Source organism: Vulpes vulpes, chromosome 7 (assembly GCF_048418805.1).
Source record: "Vulpes vulpes isolate BD-2025 chromosome 7, VulVul3, whole genome shotgun sequence".
In the NCBI taxonomy this organism is placed as follows: Eukaryota; Metazoa; Chordata; class Mammalia; order Carnivora; family Canidae; genus Vulpes; species Vulpes vulpes.
Genome location: NC_132786.1, coordinates 89,299,319 through 89,321,084, shown reverse-complemented (window position 1 = coordinate 89,321,084; position 21,766 = coordinate 89,299,319). Strand labels below are relative to the sequence as shown.

General features: G+C 37.0%; 1 protein-coding gene across 2 annotated transcripts in view; it reads right to left on the bottom strand.

Moving 5' to 3' along the window:
* The window catches only part of NXPH1 (neurexophilin 1), a 286,838-nt gene that overhangs the window by 35,130 nt on the left and 229,942 nt on the right, over nt 1-21,766 (bottom strand). Inside the window, exon 3 of one of the 2 annotated variants that reach the window (XM_026003837.2) lies at nt 2,285-2,353. The exons of the other annotated variant lie outside the window; for it this stretch is intronic. Within the exon in view, the coding sequence (XP_025859622.1) occupies nt 2,285-2,353 (69 nt within the window). The remainder of the gene's footprint in view (nt 1-2,284; nt 2,354-21,766) is intronic. 2 annotated transcript variants of the gene reach the window in all.

Sequence of the window (21,766 nt, the reverse complement as noted above, 5' to 3'; positions counted from 1 at the left end):
AATAAGTATAGAGTACTATATAATCATAAGCTTGTCTCACTATTATTATCCATACTAAATGGAGCCAGGAAAATAATAGATGAATGAAATTCATAGATAATCTTAAAATCTTCAGTTAGACGGCTTTATATTCTTTTTCATCTAACCAGTCTTTACAGGACACATGTAAAATAGCTCAATAAGCTCCATGTCTAGCCTTTTATGGAGTTGATAATGTGAATCCAAGGACAGGACCAGGGGAGAATGAGACAATATCAGGAGCTTTAGCTAATTCTCCAAGTGAATGGAGAGTTTGAGTAACTGAAACATGTTTACCAACTAGTTATACATAACCTGCTCCTCCTGAAAACTGAATTTGAAAAAATAACTACTGCCTATACAAATAGTAAAAATTATAGTAAATAGTAGGCCAATATAAAACAAATAACAAAGTTCAGAATACAAAGGATTTTGCTTTTATTTTTGTTTTGTTTTACATTGAGGTCATGAATAATTATTTGGAAAGGAAGTTAATAGATATATCAGTACATTTGATTCAATAATGTTGCAAGTTAAAAAAAAAACACACAGAATTTGGGTGGTACAGTCGGTTGAGCATCCAACTCTTGGCTTCAGCTCAGGTCATGATCTCAGGTCATGATCTCAAGGTCTTGAGTTTGAACCTCCTGTCAGGCCTGGGCTCAGCATGGAATCTGCTTAAGACTTTCTCTCCCTCTCCCTCTGCCCCTCCACCCCACACTCCTGCTCTCCCTCTCTCTCTCTAATATAAATAAATAAATCTTTAAAAAAAAGAAAAAGAAAAACCACAAAATTAAATAATGAATACTATAGCATTTACTGATACCTATAGGAGACTTTTAGGTAATTGCCCATAAATCAGAGTTTCATTCTAGACTAGACAGGATTAACAGATTTGATTGCTATTATTTTAGAATTTGAATGAAAATGAATTCAAAATTAAAATCAAGGGATCCCTGGGTGGCGCAGCGGTTTGGCGCCTGCCTTTGGCCCAGGGCGCGATCCTGGAGACCAGGGATCGAATTCCACATCGGGCTCCCGGTGCATGGAGCCTGCTTCTCCCTCTGCCTGTGTCTCTGCCTCTCTCTCTCTCTCTGTGACTATCATAAATAAATAAATTAATTAATTAATTAAAATCAAGAATCTCTCTAAACAACAACAAAAAAAGAATCTCTCTAAACATATATGAGCAAAAAAAAAAGAGTAAAAAAAAAACTAAACATATATGAGCACTTATTTAGCCAACAACTAATGATTATCTTCTTCGAGACAAATGCTAGGTTCTCAGGATACAAAAATGAGGAAGAGCTCCAATATCTACACTAGTGCTGAGATGAAATATGAGAACAATGAACTCTACCTGAAGGTTCTAGGAAAGGATTCCCAAATATGACATTTAAACTGAATCTCAAAAAACTGAAATCAAGTTTGCTATTAGGAGGCAGTAAAAAGGCAGTGAAGAAAAGTCAGCCATGTCACAAAGGCAGATGGTCATGAAAGGCAGCAACATACTAGATGGACAATAAAAGTACTGCATTGTGTGGGACTTGAGGATGCAAGAGTAGGAGCAGAGGGTGCAGCAGCCAGAGGAGATGAAACTTGAGAAGCCAGAATCAATGCATGAAGGGATATGCTATAATGGTGAGGACTTTAGACTTGATTCAGTTGGAAGCAGGATCCCAACGACATCTTTAATAGGGAACTGAAATAGGGAATATATCTAATTATTGGAGCATGTGACAGCTTTGATACTCAAATAGAAAGTGAATTTTATTGGAAAGAAACTGGGGTTGAGAACTATTGCAGTCATCCAGGCAATAGATGGCAAGGACCCATGTGCAAAGCTGCAGAAGTGAGAATAAAGGAGAGGAATCTGATCTGGAGATGTTCCTTATATATATCAATAGGCTATGCATGTGAAAGAGGAAAGTCTGGAAGAGAATTCTGAGGTTTTGATATTGGGAGAGTAAGAGTTGAGAGAGTGGAAAAATCTTCCATTCAAATTGAGCAGGAGTCAGCAAATATTTTTCTGTAAATGGCCAGATAACTCAGGCTATTTTAAGCCTCTGAAAGCCAGACGGTCTTCATCATAACTACTCAGTTCTGCTTTTGTGGCACAAAAGTAGCTACAGGCAACACATGAACAAGTGTGGCTGTGTTCCAATAAGACATTTTTACGGACACCAAAATTTGAATTTCATCTAATTTTCACATGTCATGAAATATTTTTTTCATTTTCTCTTAAATATGTAAAAACTATTCTTACCTTTCTGTAAGGCCATGTAAGAACAGGCAGTAGGCTAGATTTGGCCCAAGGACCATAATTTGTCAGCCTCTACAACAGAGAAAACATGGGAAGGAATAGCATTCAGGTTGAGTTTAAGGTGGGACATCCAGGTAAGAGTGTCCAGAGACAGGTGTCCGGGTATGGACCTCAGTAAAGGGAACTGTTCCAAATGCTCTAGAAACACTGTTCTTCATGGTTATGAAGAACCAAAATTATGTGAGAAGACAAATACAATAGAGAAATGAAGACCATATCCTACCCTAATGCTGCTTGTAAAGTACATTTTAATTGCAGGTAAAGCAACATTTGAGGATTTCATATTATCAAACCCAGACACTTATCTCTATAATAGGCAGTTAGAAGCCAAGGCCAAAGAGCTAAAGCATTTATGACAGAACTTATAAAAGTAATGAAAGATGATAGAGTACAGGAACTGTCCAAGAAGCAAATAATGTTTCATCCTTTAAGGGTGAAAGACAAAAATGAAGCTGGATTTAATTTTAGAAGAGGAATTTCATTTGTTACTTGTCAAAAACACTGGTGCAATAGATAAATAGAAGTCATAGAAACCTCCTTCTTTGGCAATATGTAACACTACTCTGCAATATGATGCTTGTTAAGTAACATTCAAACCACTCATAAATGATCCTAAGTAGGAATGGGTTACAATTCAATTTGATAAAGAAAGGATTACAGTGTCTCTGGTGCCTCACTGGGACAGCTTTTGGGCATGTGCTGCCCTGCTTTTCACAGTCAGAGTCATGAAAAGTAAATTTATCTTGAGGTCGCACCTCTTATTTGGTCGAGGCACAGTATCTCTGGTCCACACTGGATTTTTAACAGATGAAATATTTCCTAAACCAAGTAATTTGATTCTGTGGAGATAGTAACCACAGGCAGTGTAATTAATTTCTTTTATATCTTCAACACAGTAAGAAAGTGGATCTTTCCTTTCTATCCATAAGACAAAGCCAGACACAAATCACCATGAAGAGCAAGGTGCAACGTGGAGATTAAGAAATCTCCTACGATGTTGTGGATCTGAGCTATTCATCGCCTCACAATAAAAGTGAAATGTTAAAAATCAATCTTTTAATATCATGTCAATTTCCAATGCAAAGTGGCCCAAACAAAAGAAGACATATTACGTATTTTAACTTACATTTCCCCTTTGTCAAAACTATCAAAAAATTATTTGATATAGTAACAAAATATGGTTGATATATTTATAGCAACTGTTTTTCTAAAATGTTGCAAATTCTTACATTAAAATTAAAATGCTTTGGTGATAGTCCCTAGAAGTATGGTCACAAAACTGTTATGTCTGTTCAAAACTACTTTTCTACATGACAATTACTGCCAAGTTAATTCCTTCTCAGTTATTCTTCTACAGAGCAATAATATTGTTGATATTGACACTTAAAGAACATTTTACCAGGTGAATTTCTACAAAGGGAAAATCAGAGATAAAAACTGAACAGATTTTCTAGTAAAACAAGTATTAGTTCTAAAATCTTAAAGTAAAAATCTGTATGCGTTTTCTATTTGTAGTAGTCGTGAAGCATTTACCTAACCAATAAGAAATAAGCTTGTGATAAGAGGAAGATAATTAAAAACAAATAGAAACTATTTTCAAGTTTAAATTAGAAACCATGATAAAACCCAGTGTTTTGTACAAGCTATCCCAACAACCAGAAGTGGGGAAAAAAAGCCAAAATCAGGCAAAATCAGATTTATTCTTCATATAATAAACCAATAATTATTATATATGTTCTTAACATCCAAATTTAACTATTTTAACCACTAAGTTGGCTAAATTAACAATTTTATTACCAGTAGAGGGATAACTTTAAAAGACTTTTCTTGGGCCAAGAATTTAAGTGGAATACTCTACTACAGAGTATTTCAGAAATAAACTTCTGAAAATAAATCCTTACACTGATGGGTATGGCAATGAATATGGGCTTTGGAACAGTCTGAGGTGGGTTCAAAATCAGAATCTGTAGCCAAATAGCTATCTGTTTCTGAGCAAATTGCATTAACCTAAGAGATTATCAGGTCTAAATCTATCTGGCTTAAGATCAGTCATCACCAGAAACATGTTATCCATCATTACCTAGATCTGTGGTTCTCAATTTATCACATTAGTGGTTCCCTTTATATAACAATAGCTCAGCACTCTGAAAGTAATTCATCGATATTGTAACCTACACATTTTTCAAAAAATCAGTATAGTGTTCCATAAGATGTACTTCAATAGGTAAATGTATGGATACTACTAGTTTCCAAGACATGTTGGTATCAGCTGCTTATACCTATAGAAAGAAAAATCAACAAGATGACACAAATGCAGGTAGATACAGGTGTGAGTTACTGACCACTTAAATACCATGAAGGCACTGCCATCAATGACTTGATTTTCCAAGCTACTGAACTGCTGTTGGCAGAGTTCTAAACAAAACAAGGACAGTATTTCCTTAAATACGCACAAACTTACATCCCTAGAAAATTTAATGTAGACTAAAACTATGCACAAATGATATGCAAATATATAAATTTATGTTTCTATAATTATAAGTAGATCCTTCACCCCTATGACTCTCTAGTTGGGTGTTCAAAGATCATACAAAACATGGGTGGGAAAATTTGTGACTGCAGAACTCACTCATACATTGCAAGACATCTAATATCCCCAGCTCCAACTACCTTCTAGTAAGTTTTTCCCTCCTCCTCTACTCTTCCTCCCTGCACCACCTTCTACCCATCAATTTTTTATATAACAGCCAGAGTAATCCTTTTAAAAATGTTAATCACACTGCGTTACTTGGGCTAAACTCACCAATGACTTCCTGTCACACTCAGAATCTCCAAATGCTTTTTGCCTGACCTTGAGATCCTAAATGATGCCTCCCAAGTCCAATCTCTGTGACCTCATTTATACTGGTGTCTTTCTTGCTGCCTGCTCCAGACACACTAGTTCTTTTAACTGATCTTAAAACTCATCAAACTTAGTCCACACATGGGGATTTTATCTGCAGTTCTCTCTGTGTGGAATACAGCCAATCTGACCCTTTCTCTGACTCCTCTATCCTACTTGACTTCTTCACCTGGATGGTGAATTTCCCAAAATGGAGATTTGATTCACTCTTTTAAATCATCATCCTCTCCCTCTTACCAAGTGGCATATCCAGTTGCTCAAGGTAAAATCTGACAATTAACTTCTTCTTATCCCAATATTCACCTAATAAATGAGTAGGTCCTTTTGACTTTACCTTTAAAATATATCCCAAATTTATCACAACCGCTGCTACTATTACTATCTGAGCCACTATCATCTCTTACCTGTAGCATTTCAGAGTCTCCCTAACTGCTCATGCTGCTTCCATTCTTACCCTCTACAATCCTTTCTCCACACAGCATCCAGAGTGATCTTCAAAAAGATAAATCAGATCATGTCATTCCCTCTTTCAAGCTTTCCACTGACATCTTTCACACTTAGAATAGAACCCAAACTTTGGGCACCAAAGTCCACAAGGCTTCAACAATCTGATCACCTTGCCTCAACATTCACCTCTCTTCCACTCACTCTTTATGTCACTGGTCTTCTTTCTGGTGAAAGAACAAGTCATACTCATTTCCATCCTAGGATTTTTACTCCATCATGGACCTATCTGTCATATAGGTCCTTATATGGCTGGCTTATCATTTAGATGTCATTTAAAATGTCACACCACCAGAGAGATCTTTCTTGACCTACCAGGTCTAAAGAGATGCCCATTTACTCCACCTCACAATATCTTTATTTTAATCACAGAATTGATAAATATGTGACATTTTTAGTTTACTTATTTATTTATTATTATTATTTAATATTGAAGCTGGCACCATGCAAGTAAGAACCTTGATGAAATTAGCCATAAGTCTGTACCCAATGCTTGAATTGTCATTAATCATAGTGAACACTGAAGAAAAAAATCTGTTGAATGAATAAATTTTTTTTAATTAATTTTTATTGGTGTTCAATTTACCAACATACAGAAAAACACCCAGTGCTCATCCCGTCAAGTGTCCACCTCAGTGCCCGTCACCCATTCCCCTCCAACACCCGCCCTCCTCCCCTTCCACCACCCCTAGTTCATTTCCCCGAGTTAGGAGTCTTTATGTTCTGTCTCCCTTCCTGATATTTCCCAACATTTCTTCTCCCTTCCTTTATATTCCCTTTCACTATTATTCATATTCCCCAAATGAATGAGAACATGAATAAATTAATGAGTAACTCAGTACTCCAAACAGATTTTCCTGAAGAAAATTCCTTAATGTTATGATTTTCAAACTACAGGATGGCATCACCAGAAAACATGAGTTTGTTTGCCAAATAGCTCAAACCACTGGAAAATGCAGCATATCTTCCTAAAACATTGATTTTATGTGAAAGTAATTAAAAATACATTTATATGGGATCCCTGAGTGGCTCAGTGGTTTAGCACCTGCCTTTGGCCCAGGGCGTGATCCTGGAGATCCGGGATCAAGTCCCGTGTTGGGCTCCCTGCATGGAGCCTGCTTCTCCCTCTGCCTGTGTCTCTGTCTCTCTCTCTCTCTCTCTCTCTCTCTCTCTCTCTCTATGTCTATCATGAATAAATAAATAAAATCTTTTTAAAAAATACACCTATATGAAAATAGATAATATATGTAATGAATTAGATATACTATTATATGAATTTTTAATATAAGATAAAAATTCTGGGGGTGCCTGGATGGCTCAGCAGTTAAGCGTCTGCCTGTGGCTCAGGGTGTGATCCCAGAGTCCTGGGATCGAGTCCCACGTTGGGCTCCTTGCATGGAGCCTACTTCTCCCTCTGCCTGTGTCTCTGTCTATCTGTCTCTCTCTCTCTGTGTGTGTGTCTCGCCTGAATAAATAAATAAAATCTTTTTTAAAAAAAAGATTAAAATTCTGTGAAACTTCATGATTTTAGCAATTGCTAAACACTATGATTCCAAATCCCCTGACATATGACGCTATTCTCCCCAGTTTTAAGGAATACACTGATGTAAAAAATAAAATTAAGAAGTAAAGGAATGACTCCATGAACAATAATTGGAGCAAACAGTTGAGAATGGAAATTTTAATTTAGGCTCCATTTTAATTCTCTATTTTTAAAATACCACCAGAGGGACATCTGGGTGGCTCAGTGGTTGAGCATCTGCCTGTGACTCAGGTCATTAACCCCAGGTCCTGGGATTGAGTCCCACATCAGGCCCCCCAGAAGGAGCCTGCTTCTCCCTCTGCCTACATCTCTGCCTCTCTTCGTGTCTCTCATGAATAAATAAATAAAATCTTTTTAAAAATAAAATAAAATGCCACCAGGGAGAGAAGCAGTTTCCTATGCGTTGGATGATTTCCATTGTTCTGAATTTTAGATTTATGAGGGCTTTTTTCCCCTTTCCCCCTTATAGAAAACCTTTGAGTGCTGCTACGTCCTGTCAGCGGCAGCAAATGTTAACTATGGCACCAAATATCTGTCATTAAAGGTCAAGCTAGAAGACCAGGACCAAGACATATCCAAAACTCCTTAGTGAAGAAGGCCAAAGTGGCCTCACATCTACCTAATCCTAAGGAAACTAAGAGGTCATCAAATAGCAAAGCAGTTAAGTCTGGTGATGACAATCTGATAAGTATGAATAAATAGTTGTCCAACGAGCATTTAGATCAGCAGTAAATTGTGACTTCCACTAAAATAATGATGACATCTAGGAAGAAAACATCATCACAATAATAATCTTGCTCCACAAACTGCATTCTATGATATAGGAAACAAAGCCCGGCATTGAAAACTATCTCTGTCAACGTCTAAGGGTGTGACTTTGACCAAAGTAGTGACCTCAGTTTCATCATCTGTGATTCAGAGATAATAATACCTAGCTCTTAAGAAGACTGGGAGGATAATATGAGACAGTTTAAACCACAGACCTAGCACCCACCAAGCCCTGAAATTGCAGCTATTAATGTTATAGAATAAGGCAACTACTGTTACAAAAATTAAAAGTATCCTATTCTAATCTTAGATTTAATATAAAAGGAAGTTTGGTTTAATATTAGCAATGAATATTTCATGTTTTTTCTAGAAGAAATTGTTTTAATAAAAGTGGATACCCTAGTTCTGCCAGACATCCAAAATTATATCCAATACTTTAAAAAGTCTAAGCCCTCTAATACTTGGTTTTAAACTAATAATGTATTCAGAGATTCTCTTTGCCAAGTGGACTGAATAATCTACACAATCCCAAATTCTGTCCTACAGTATTCATTTTTAACTTAGTTTAGCACTTATTTTATACTGTATTCTCATTTTCTTCAACTTTTTTTTCATGTGTATATCTCTAAGAAGTTAGCAAGTTACCTGAAGGCAGAGGCTATTTTGTGACGCTTTATTATGAGTTTCCAGTTATACTGTGGTGAGGTATGGGTTGGCATATGGAAGGGAATGAGATGAATTTCAAAAGTGTCTAACACTGATCAATTATAACATTATGAATTCCTTTTTTCTTGCTAGAATGTACAATAATCAAATTATGAATCAAAAATCACCCTATGAAGAAAATAAATGTTACTATACCTTGTTTAAGCAGGAATGAAATATTGAGGATTCCAAGTTCCATGACTTCTCTAATTTGACATGGTGCTAAGGCTAGGTCCAGACTAGACTTTTAAAAGAGCTTTTTTTCCTCCACTATATTACAGGTTGAGAAAAGAAATCACAATCCCCCCAAAAATGTCATCCATTGTTTCCCCCAGCACCATCCTGCTGTGTTTTCTTTTGGGACATATAAAGCTCATTTTCCCAAAGAAAGCTGTGGTTCTTTGACAAGCTTACATGACATGGATGACAAAGGACAATTCAAACTTTCCCCAGGTGCATGTGATGGCACCTGAAACACAGAGACAACCCTGTACCTATGCTTGGGAGAGACTGGAACCATGAATGTTTTTCAACATTATGGGCATTTTCATAACCTGCAGTGTGAGGAAATGACCTACAGGAGTGCATCTGGTTTGCCCCAGAATGTTCCAGGAGTGACAACTCATCCTGAGTGTCCCCTCAATTAGGGCTTGCTGGTTCATTGCATATTTGGATTCATTGCATATTTGGTAAACAAGACATTGTTTGTTTTTTCAGAAAACCATTTTTACAAACTTAATATTGACTTGAACCTTCCTTCATACAGCACTAAGTTTTCCAAAGATATATATTTCCAATTACATATTGAATGACCTGACGAGTAACAGTAACTATAAAAGGGGTGACCATGTATTTTGTTGTCCAAACTGGGACACTTTTGAGAGCAAAAAGGGAAATTATTGATAATTATTTCAAACAGAGAGGAAGAAATCATGTATTTATCTTACGAGAAAAATAGTTTAAAGCAGGCATATACTCATGTATGTGAACCTGAAGACTAAAACCTGAACGTTGCAGGAAGAAAAAGATTTTCCATGACGAAGGAAGAATAATAATGAGACACAAGAGTTGAAGGAAGGAAAATAGCAAAAAAGAAAATAATATTTTTCCTGGCTTGCTTTGGGCCAAGCTTTTAAACAATAAAAACTCCAACAATATGTAAAATAGTGATAATATATTAGACAACAATCTGTGACATAGTTATTGGCCCTGTTTTTCAGATAAGGAAACCAATGTTAAAAAGATTAACTCTCTTACCAAAGATCCTTAGATAAAAAGTCAAGACTTGGATTCAAACAATGTTCCAGCTCATTCAGTTTTTTCCAAGGTTACTCTTGGAATTACAGCATTACATTTCCATTTTATGAATGAGGAAACTGAGACTCAGAGACAGGGTCCTGATTGCAAATTCACATATATTATGGGATGTGGATTCAAACTCAGGCCTGTGTGACTCTAAAGCCAGTGTTTTCCTACCAAAGTGTTGAGTGGGCTTTTGCTCAGAGACTAGGGCTTTCTTTGGTTGGTTTCAATTTTTGTTTTTTTGTTGTTGCTTGTTTTTGAGGGGACTGGGAAATGGAACTCTCCCCCTATTCTTGATTTGACTTTGCTAAGCTCCATTTTCACTCTAAACTTTTCCCTCCTTGCCTCTCACTTTTTTTTTTCTTTTTTCCTCTCTCTTTTCTCAGAGCTCCTTCTAATTATTTAATCAAGATGCCAGACCTGCCTTGTTGGAAACCTTAGCTTACTGGTAAGGAGCTTCAGTGACTTTTCCCTTATATCACTTACAGACTGTGTTTCATCCTAGGGTGGTTTATTCAAATCCTCCTTCTCTCCTATCCAATTCATTCAGGATGGGTCATCTCATCTCCAAAGAAACTTATGCCCCCAGCATCCCTTTCTGTCATACTTTTCCTTCTTTCAACTTGGCTTGAGAGGTTATCACTCTTCTCTAAACAGCATGAAAATCCATAAGCTGTAATGTGTACACAAATGATGCAGGGAGTTAGGCTAACATAAAGCTTCCTTCAATGGGAACAGATTGAAAGGCAATTATTGGCGATTTTCCTACAGTATTATATGAGAAAGTTTAAGTGGCAACATTCTAGATAAGAGGCCAAGAAAACTAAGGAAGAATGTGGTTGTATAGCAAAGGCACATATAAATCCCTCTTGAGTTCTTACCAAGGAAGTCTTGTTCTAATAATTAGAAAGAAACAATCCTCGGATGCTAGTCATTGGCTATTATATTCATGTAGACTATATTCTAAAGGCAAATATCCACAAAAGAAGACTTTCCTCCATTCTGCCTACTTCCCTCTATCCCTGTCACCAGCACCCTACTGCAAACAACTGCCATCTCTCACTGGTGGCACAATAACTTCAGTTCTCCAGGCATCCACTCTGCTTCCTTATGGTGGTTAATTCTCCACCCAGCAGCCAGAGTATTTTTTAAATATGTTCATCAAATCATGTCACTGTCTTATGTAACCCCCTCCATTATACCCCAAAGCACTTAGAAAAAATCTGAACTCCTTCTACTGGCTATAAGCACCAACAGGACATTGCAAGCCCTTTAACAACTTCTCCCTCTTGCCCACTACTATCCTTCTTTCAGTGTCTGGAATGTGCCAGCCTGGTTCTGGCCTCAGGGCCTGTGTGCTCACTATTCCTGTTGACTGGAATGGTATCTCCCCATCCCTGCTTTGCTGATGCACCTTGTCACTCACACCTAGATCTGAAAGTAACCTCCTTTAAAAGAATGTCCTTAACCTAGAGAGCAGCCCCTCTGTTACTCAAACATAGTAATCTTGACATAGCATTGCTATTTTCTGTTTGTTTTTATTGATTGATTGATTGATTGATTGATTTATGTTGTAGTTGTGTGCTCCCTGTCTCCCCTACTAAAAATGTAAATTCCACCAGATCAGAGAATGTGTCCATCTGACTTGCCATTATACACCTTGTGTTTAGAAGAATATGGCATGTAATAGAATTCAAAAGCATTTGGTAAACAAATAAATAAATTAGTCAACCAATTCATTTATGAATTTTTGCTTTACCTTTATATGATAGTCATAGTGGGTACAAAATTCTTAATTTCCACTTTTCAACTTAAAAATGTATATTTGGCAATAAAGATCTTTTCTTATAATTACAGATGATTTTTAAAAGTATGTTTACCAATGTCAAGTTGTAAAACTTCCTTGATTCTTTTTTGTAGGGGTGACCTCAAAAAAGTTCCAGAAAGAACTCACAGAAACTACAAATCCTTGCATAAACATATTATAAAAAACTAGTGAGGCCTGTACTTTTAGGAAGTCCTGGCCCTTCTCTGCTGCTGTGACAATCCTTGGTTTAGGAAGCTTTCTGATAACATGATATCAATTACGGGTCACAAAATTCTGCCTCTAGGATGTGGTTGTATGTGCCCCCAGTTGAACAATTTCATAGAATGCAAAGTCAGGACACTTAACTCTAGAGACTTAAGATTTCATTGATGGCACAGAACAGGTTGAATGACAAGATTGAATGTTTGCTTACCAATAAAATGCTTGTTTAATTAAAAAGAACCCTCACTGAAAAGTTAGGAGGCATTTTCCTTAAGGATATATACCCTATCTTCCAATAGGGTTGGAAAAACACTAGGGCTGAGTGAAACAGATGTCATCCCAATCCATTAGAGTCATAGTCAAGTGACTATGTGACTCCCAATTGTTAAGTAAAAAGAAGACTCTGGAGAAAAGGAGTAAGTCACTCCTTGAGGAGACCTTATTCAAATATGGATGCATGATGAGGAAGCAATACAAAAGCTTATGAGCACAGAGACTTATCCAAGCTGGGCAAAGGTAATGTTTTCAAGAAAGTCACTATGCCAGGAGCAAGAGCACCAGAGGTGGGTCCAAACCCAGGCTACAAATGACCCCACAAAACCTCAAAGGGAAGCATCGGACCATTGATACTGACATAGCTGTCACAAACAGGGCAGTAAAAACATAAATATAAAAGGTGAAATATCAATAAGCAGAAATAACCAAGGTTATTTATTTCCCAAGTATGTTGTCAAAAAATTCAGCATGTAGGAGGTAAACCACACACAGTTTTCACAATTAGAGCTTCTTTTGTTCCAAATTCACTCCATCATATTTGATCGTATCGACACTTCTTGGCTTAATTAAAATTACTTTTGTCTGAACTTACATGCACCTATCAGCATACGCTGAAATGTTTGTTGATCTCCTTAATTCCCTGCATTCATTAGTATTCTCCTTTTTCCTGTTCTGTGTTATATATAATGACATTGAAAACCACTCCTGTTCAACCACTAATATTTACTCCTTCTAAAAATATTAATCACTGGTATCTTCCAAATCGAAGAAACCAACACGTACAGTAATTGGTTTTAAGATATAAGTAAGACTTAAACAAGGCTGTGCCAGAGAAGTATAAATAGCTCACCAGATCCCCCTGTGTATAGTATGTACATTCCATCTATTGAGTAATAGACCCTCTGTTGCCTCTCCTGTCTTTAGTGTTCAAACAAGGTTTCCAAGCCGGGAGAAACTACTAAACAAGATAATCAGGTTTTAGGTTTAAAGAATAACCTAAATCCTTCTCATTCTTCTGGCAGATTTTAGCAAGGGACTCAGTAATAATTACCAACTTTGGAAAGCCTGCCACAGGGAGATGAGTCTAGATTGCTTTATTAAAATAATCCAATCTTCTTTCTCAAAATATGCACATTACTCTATTATAGAAGGAAAGAATCTGAAAAAATCATTAAAGGAAGGGCAGGAAATTCACATTTACCTAGGCTTATTATGCTCCGTTAGTAAGGTGACAATAAGCCCTGATTTGCCTGGCACAAATCTGTTCTATGCCTGTTGTCCCAGCGCAATTATTAATAGTATCATCCCTTTCTCTCAAAAATGTTGCAATTTAGGCAGTAAGTTATATGGTTACCCTGTGTTATGTAGCAAGTACTATGTTCATGATGGTTCCAAAGATCAAAAGAGAGAGAGAGTCCAGAGAGAGGAGAGTAGAGAGAAAGATCTTTCTTTCTACACTTGCTCTGTTCCCCAGAGCAGACCGGTATGAACTAACCCGAATTAGTATGTTCCTTCTGAATGGATTTAGCCAACCAGAGGCACTAGCAGGAAATGGGAGAGTGGGAATAAAGAGAAGTCAGGATATTTATTCCCTGATCTCACTCTCTGCCTGGCTATGGTCTAGCTGCATCCCTCTACCACAGGCCACTGCTCTAGATGCCTCTCTCCTACAACACAGCACTATTTCTGGGTTCTGCAAACTTTTCACTCTCCTCTTTCCTTCAGTTCTAGGTATTGCAATGGCTCCCCATTGTTACTAGCCCCAGAATGCTTCATAATACTTGTAGATATCCTTTAACCTTGTAAAATAGTCTCTTCCCTCATTTTCCCATTTGAGTATATCCTGTGTTTCCATCTAGGAAGCTAACTGAGAGAATTTTTTTCTCTCTCTCTTCATCTACACAGAACTCCTATATGATAGAAAGCACATGGATTTTACTTACAAAAAAAAAAAAAAAAAAGACTCAGAAAAGCTACTTTATTTTTCCAGCTAGTGCATGATGGAAGAGATTCAAATTCTGGTGCCCCTGATTCTGAAAGCTCTGGGTTATTCTACTATATCAAGTTAGTCAAACCATGTACTCCCTTCCTAGATGAGATGATGAAGGATTCAATCATCTCTTTATAGTTCCAATGATATATAAACATATAACGAGTATTCAACAAATACTTTTTGAAAAAGTAACCAGTATGAATTAGGTAATGTGCTAATTGGGGAAAGCACTAGAAGAGGTCAAAAGAAAGGCCATGAGAAAAAAAAAGGTACCTTAAAATATTAACTGATGTCAGTTTTAAAATGTGACAATACAGCAGACAAGAGCTTCTTTAGAACGATGTGACTGAGCAATAATCCAGTTCTGCCGTATTTATCAATTACATTCTGATAAATTGAAATCTTGGTTGTTAGCTGTGTCCTAACAAGGAAAATCTATCTGCAATTTCAAGTTAGTTTCTCAATAAGACCATCAGATGATGAGCTGAATAAGAACAGGACCCATGTTTCCTCTTCTCTAGCATGGGTTCCTTCCATTATAAGGATAACTTATCTCTTGATGAGTGCCAAAGTCTTAAAGTTAAAAGGAAATAAATCCAAGGAGCTGGGTGGCTCAGTCAACTGGGCAGCTGACTCTTGATTTTGGCTAGGCCATGATCTTATGGGTGGTGAGATTGGCCCCATGTTGGACTCCATGCTCAGCGGGGAGTCTGCTTGAAGATTCTCTACCTCTATCCCTCCCCTCCTCTCTCTCTCTCTCTCTCTCTCTAAAAAAAAAAAAAAAAAAAAAAGTCCATTTATCCAATTTGAACACAACACACTAAGTTCAAATATCACATACTTTCTATCATACTTCTTACCTTCTGTGCCCAGACCTTTAACTATATTTCTCAGTTCTGTTAGGAAATTGGATTTGTAAAATCTACAGATGGGCTTGGACTAAGGAGAGGACAACATGCAAAATAAGAGCAGAAACATCAATCTAAGATATTGTGGTAATGGCAAAAAAAAAAAAAAAAAAGAGAATCACACTTACCAAGATACATAATAGAAGAGAACACACTTATTAAAAAAGTTATCTATCAGATATGCAACGGAATTTATGACATATAATGAATCATTAGGGTTACACTGGGGTTATTAATTATGTTAATATTATTAAAAAGCTTATACTTCCAAGTTCCTGAATAACGAGTTTTATCCATTTTGAAAACATCAGATCCCAGAGCATCTATCAGCTCAGGATGCTCTATATTTTGAAGATAGCCTTTTCTTTTAAGATTTTGTTTATTTATTCATAAGAGACACAGAGAGAGAGAGAGAGAGCGAGAGAGAGAGGCAGACACAGGCAGAGGGAGAAGCAGGCTCCATACAGGGAGCCCGATGCAGGACTCGATCGTGGGACTTCTTCAGGATCACGCCCTAGGCCAAAGGCAGGCGCTAAATCGCTGAGCCACCCAGGGATCCCCTGAAGATAGTCTTTTACACATAGATCTCTACCAAAGTAAGCAGGGGTCCCTATCCACAATGCAAGGGAGAAACAAGTCATGATGTGCATTTCATTATAAGTGCGAAGAGCCACATCAGTTTCCAAACATAGAATCTATAAATTTCTTGACATAAAAAAATTAGACTAAGAATCCTTTAACTCATTTATTTGATACCATGCATATATGCGTACCATCTGAGGAAAAAAAAGTGACACAGCCCAATGATTCTGATTTCACAGGTGTAGAGCAATGAAATCTCATTTATGTGTGTTAAATCTGACCAATAGTCTTATTTCCAGAAAGAAAGAATTGCCAACAGAATTGTGTATCTATAATAATGATACTAGCTAATATGAAACATTTACCATGTGCCAGCACTTGACCAGATGATATGCAGATATCACCATATTTCTCCTCAAATTTTTCATCAAGTTATTGTCTCTATTTCACAAAGGAGAAATAGATGGTCAGTGCAGTTATTTCACTTGCCCAAGATCACTGTGCTCCTAAATAGTAATGCTAGTATTTAAATTCATTTATCTCTGATACTGTGTCCATGCGTTTTAAGGGAAAGAAATGTCCAGAGACATAAATTTGACAGAAAGAAGAACTATGTTCCTATGGTTAGAAAAATGAAGCTAAAATGATGTTTCAATATATTGTTTTTCCCAACCAAATGTCTTCATGGTGACTTGACAAGTTAAAATCAAATGGGAAAAAATGAATAACACTAGATGGAAAATTAATCTCCCTGATATGAAAAGATTTGATGAAAATTGGATTCCCCATCTCCCCACTATAGCACTCCTCTTCCTTGGAGTCCCTTTTTCCCTTGTTTTTTCCCCTAGCTACATAAATGCCTCTATTGGCACCTCCTTTGGCTCACTGGCAGTGCTCAATCCTCTAAAATCCAGACCTAACCTTATGATGCCAACACATTACCACCCTTCCTCAGGTCGTCATAGTTTACCTGTATGGAATCTTCAGTACCTGAGCACTGATGAATTACATACCATGAAATCTACCTGAAGGAGCACTAGTGTGAGAGATATTTTAACATAATGTATGACTTTAAGTCAAAGAGAGGGTCTCTTTTTTTGAGACTGAGACACCTTTATTTAGGTTTTTTCCAAACCATATCATTTTGTCTGTAATTTTCTTGTTTTCATGGAATATCTTGCCAAACAGTGCAAACTTATGCCTGCTTTTTTTCTTTCAAATAACTTCTTATAAGCAGTGAAATTAGCATAATGCATTTATCATAACGTGTAAGTTAGAATAAAGTGCAGCGTTATTGAACATAAGTCCAATAATGATATGAGTAAGTTCAAGTTTATCATAAAATTAAGCTGATTTGCAGGAATCTTGTTTTGAGTTGCATGTGGTATTCCCAACACAGCATCTTTGCCATAATTCTCTTCTCTTCTTCAACAAGATTGACACTAAAGGCAGGTGAAGTAATGCCAATTGTCCCTTTGCCTTTAGCACATTCATGGGGCTAACCTTCTTTAGTTTTCCTCTTACTTACTTAACAGAGCAGGAATCCAAATCTCATACAGGCAATTGCATAAAGAAATTACAGTTGTTGTTTTCTTATGTGCAGATGGCCATCTATTCTGCAAGATCTCCAATGGTCCCACAGTACAGCCGGGCACTTTTCTAATATTATTTTCCCAAAGGTCATATTCAAGTGTAACAAATACACCTGATATTTTCTACATTATTTGCATGTAATTTGCTTATGCCTAAACAGACTATGATTTTGAAGAGTACAAATCCAATTTAAATTTTCCTGACCTACCACAGTGAATGATAACTATGCTTTCTGAATTTTGACAGCAGCACAGAATTTTCATTAGATGTAAGTAGAAAACACCAAACACTTGAGGAATAAAACATATTCTAAATGCAAACTAGAAGCAGGAGGCTTGTAGGCATAAAATATCAGGCGTATTCACTAAACTTAACATAATATCTAACAAGGAACTTTAGAATTATCTAAACAAATGCTTAATTAAGAAATGGCTCTTTTTGATTGAGATGGGAGAGGGTAGAGGATACATTAGTTATTTTAAGAAGCCAGGAATGCCTCACTACCTCTAACATACCCAATTAAAAAATAACTCCTTTCGCTTAGGATAATATGAGTTATTAAAAGCAAATAAGCTTGATAAAGGAAACCCACTGAGAGTTATCAGTTTATTAAACCTTTTTGTGAATGAGCTTAATGGAGCATTTTCAAAGCATAGGATTTGAAGGAAACAGCAAAAATTGCTCCTGAGAGAAAACCCAGGGCCACTAGCCAGAGAGGGAAGGGACAAGAGAAAAGGCTAAGGAATCAGAAGATAAGGCTTTACCTTGAGCTCTGCCCAGAACAAGCCCCAAATATACTTAGTACTGTTAGACAAGGCAATGTACTGAATTTGAGTCTTTTAAAACTCACAGTCTAGATTACCCATACTCCAAATCAAAGCCACTTATTATTTTTGTTGGAAGATATTTCAACAACATAGCAAATATGTCTTGTAGAAGATTCAAATGTCACTGAGGGGGCAAAATTAATCAATTTCAAAGAGTTAGGCAAAAGGGTTCTGGAAGAACATAATAAATAGCACAAGAGACACTGGATATTGAAAGAAGTGATTTGGAATTTTCTTCTCACAGTGACAAAAGTAGGTTTTAAGATATAATTAATGATTATGTCTGGTTTGTTCTTTAAAGTGAACAAAGTGAAACTTCTTAAAACATGCAATCTCTTTTCACAGTTTATAGATCTGAACTATGTTAGGTTGTTAGTAAGAAGCTCTGAACACCTAAGATCTCTAGTGTTTCTTATTAGAAAGCCTAGATTTTCTCTTGTATTGTGAGAGAGTCTCTTTTCCTAACATACTAACCATCTTGAGACATACTGAAGGGATAAGATTAAGAATTAATAAAATCAGAGTACAGCCTGAGAGAAAACAGTCAAGAAAGTAGAAAGGCTGAACCTGACCTTTGGCATCCCAGTCTTACATATCAAAGGCCAAGTTTCAAAGCCAAGATACCAGTCAAATGTCTTCCTGAAAATAAGGCGGGGTATGAGGAAATGTAGAAACACTATCATGATGATCATAGCTAATGGCAAAGGTGTCCTGAAGGCAGAAATAAGAAATTAACAAGCCCAGAAACGGCTTGATCTGTAGAAAATTGCTTCCTGAAAAGCCAAACTGTGAGCCTCACTAGAGGCACTTCACCATTACTAATCCAGCCCATGTTTTCAGTTCATTTCTCAGGGACCTCCTTCACATGTCTGGTATACCAAGCTAAACTATTCACTATTCTCTAAATATGATCCAGCTCTTTCATCTCTCTGTGCTTGAAAGGCTGCTGTCCACCAAATTTCTACTTCCAAACCCTATATGAATTTTAGGATGTCACTCACATGCCATCTCTATAAATATGAATCACATTAGAAATAAGCCTTCTTAGCTGAATTCTTAGGATAATCATCATTTTCTACCATAGTGTTTCTTCTTTTCTGGAACATCGTATATTTCTCACTATCCCTATTAATCTTTAAATTCCTTTGGAGTAGATTTTTCATACTAAGTATCACAATGTCTTGCACACAATACATGTCAAGAAATATTTGTTAAATGAATGAGTAAATGAGTGAACATGTTAGGATGGTCTATAGAAAGAAAAGAGATCAAGGAGCCAGGAAAAAAACAGGTTGTCATTTTTTTGTCTAATTAAAAGAGCTTTAAGGATTTAGGGAGTATAAATGGCAAATCTAGAAATGATCTTGTTGTAGCTTCTTACTGGAAGAATATAAGCCGTACTGATGCATTTTTTTTCTGCCAACCACTATCATACTGCAGTCATCTGACCCATTTCTGCTGAGAATCCTAAATTACAATGACAAATATCTTTGAATATTAGATCTTGGAAAACTTTGGACATGTAGCCCTGCTCCTTTCTTCAGGGATACTGGGCCAGTAGCTGAATGAGGAGTAGACCCCAGATTCCTTGAATTGAAATCAAGAGCTCTTTTTGCTCTAACAAGCTGCCTCATGGTAATTCATCTTTTCTGATGTCTGAAAATATTCAATATCACATTCTAATGACTTGAACTATAAAAAGGTTAATAATGTGTGCATTTCTTCAAATGCATTTTTTTTTGCTACATTTCTGAAGAGGCATCACTCATCCTTTATAAATGCTACAATGATTTCTTCTGACTTGGTAGTCAATACTTCTGTTTTTCCTGCCTAGAGTCTAGTCGGTGGGTACTCATTTCCATTAAGAATCAGGGCATGAGATTATGTTTCAACTTTAAACCTGTATGTTGATCCCACTGATGTTTATTTCAAATGATAATTTTTTTACAATGGTACAAAATTGTAAGAGTGGGAGCGGAAAGTCTTGCCTCTTACTTTTGATCTCTATATAGACAAAAGAAATTTGGCAAAGTGAAGGTAATCTCTTACAGGTATTCCAAAGTCTTTATTGAACATTGAAATATAATCATCCAATCACTTTGCTAGTACTATAAAGAATTTACAGAGGAATGTACCCCCAAATCCAGTTGTATATTAGAATCTTATAGGATTCTTTTTAAAAACACAGATTCTGGGGTGCCTGGGTAGCTCGGTCAGTTAAACTTGCAACTCTTGATTTTGGATCAGGTCAAGATCTCAGAGTCCTGGGATTAAGCCCAAAGTGGAGTTCTGTGCTGGGCATGGAGTCTGCTTGGGATTCTTTCTCTCCCTTTCTCTCTGCCCCGCCCCGCCACTTATGTGCACACACACACACTCTCTCTCTAAAATAAATAAATGAAATCTTTAAAATACATAAATACACAAATTGCTGATCTCAGCTAAGACCTATAAAGTCAGAATACATCTTCTAACCAGCAACCTAGGAATCTGATCCCAAGGATCTTCTAATGCAAAGTTGGGTTAAGGAATTGCTACTCCAAAGAACTGCACCTCTTATAGATGGCTGAAATCTCTTCCCACCTATGTATATCTAATCATATTTTGCTTTTGTACCTTGGCTGGGAGCTATGCATTCTCACATGCCCACCCCAAGTATCTGAGGGGATTTTTATGTCCCTGTGTTTGGTTTAGGCCTTTAACTCTGACCCCTGCCTCTCCCCAAGATCCTGAACTTCATCCTCATTACCTGCTCTGCCTCTTGCTGCCCTTTCAAATTAGGTAGGCTTACCCATGTATGCAGCTGAAGGTGATTACCTCATTACCTCTACCCCAGAACTCATCCAGGCAACCCTCCTGTTGGTCTATTCACCTATCACTGCCACTCTCCTCCTGCTGTTTCTTCCCTCTGGCTCCTGATAACTGTCTCCAGAATCCTTCCTGTTTGGGGATATCAACTTTCAGGTTTTTAGAAAAAGCACATACCTTCCACCAGTCTCACTGCAATGAATGAGGCGCATACCTAGATGAGCTCCTCCAGCCTCCCAGTAAAAAAGGAGATTGAGCAAAAGTGGGTAGGGTGAACCAAACAGGGAATGTCTCCAAATCTTCTAGGACCCAGCCTGACACAGTACTAATGTTTCTAGTACTGCAACCTCCCTGTAGTAACAATCACAAACTCCTTAACCTAGTAAAATAATTAATAGTGTGTTTCCATACATTTTATATTATGAACTCAAAATCCTAGACATGACTGTTAATACTGAAGAAATGCCTCATCTAATTGCCCTTTACAAGCCACATCCCTCTCAGAAGTCCTGTGACCTTACTGTCTAGTCATGGAGACTCATGGTCTGCTGATTCAGTGGAGGTGAGGCCAATGGCACTCCCCAACTCGATGAGCTTTCCCCACTCTGAGTAGTTTTATTAAATATATTAAAGCATATTTCATATATATGTATATACATTATAACAAATATAAGGTCTCTTTGATCTC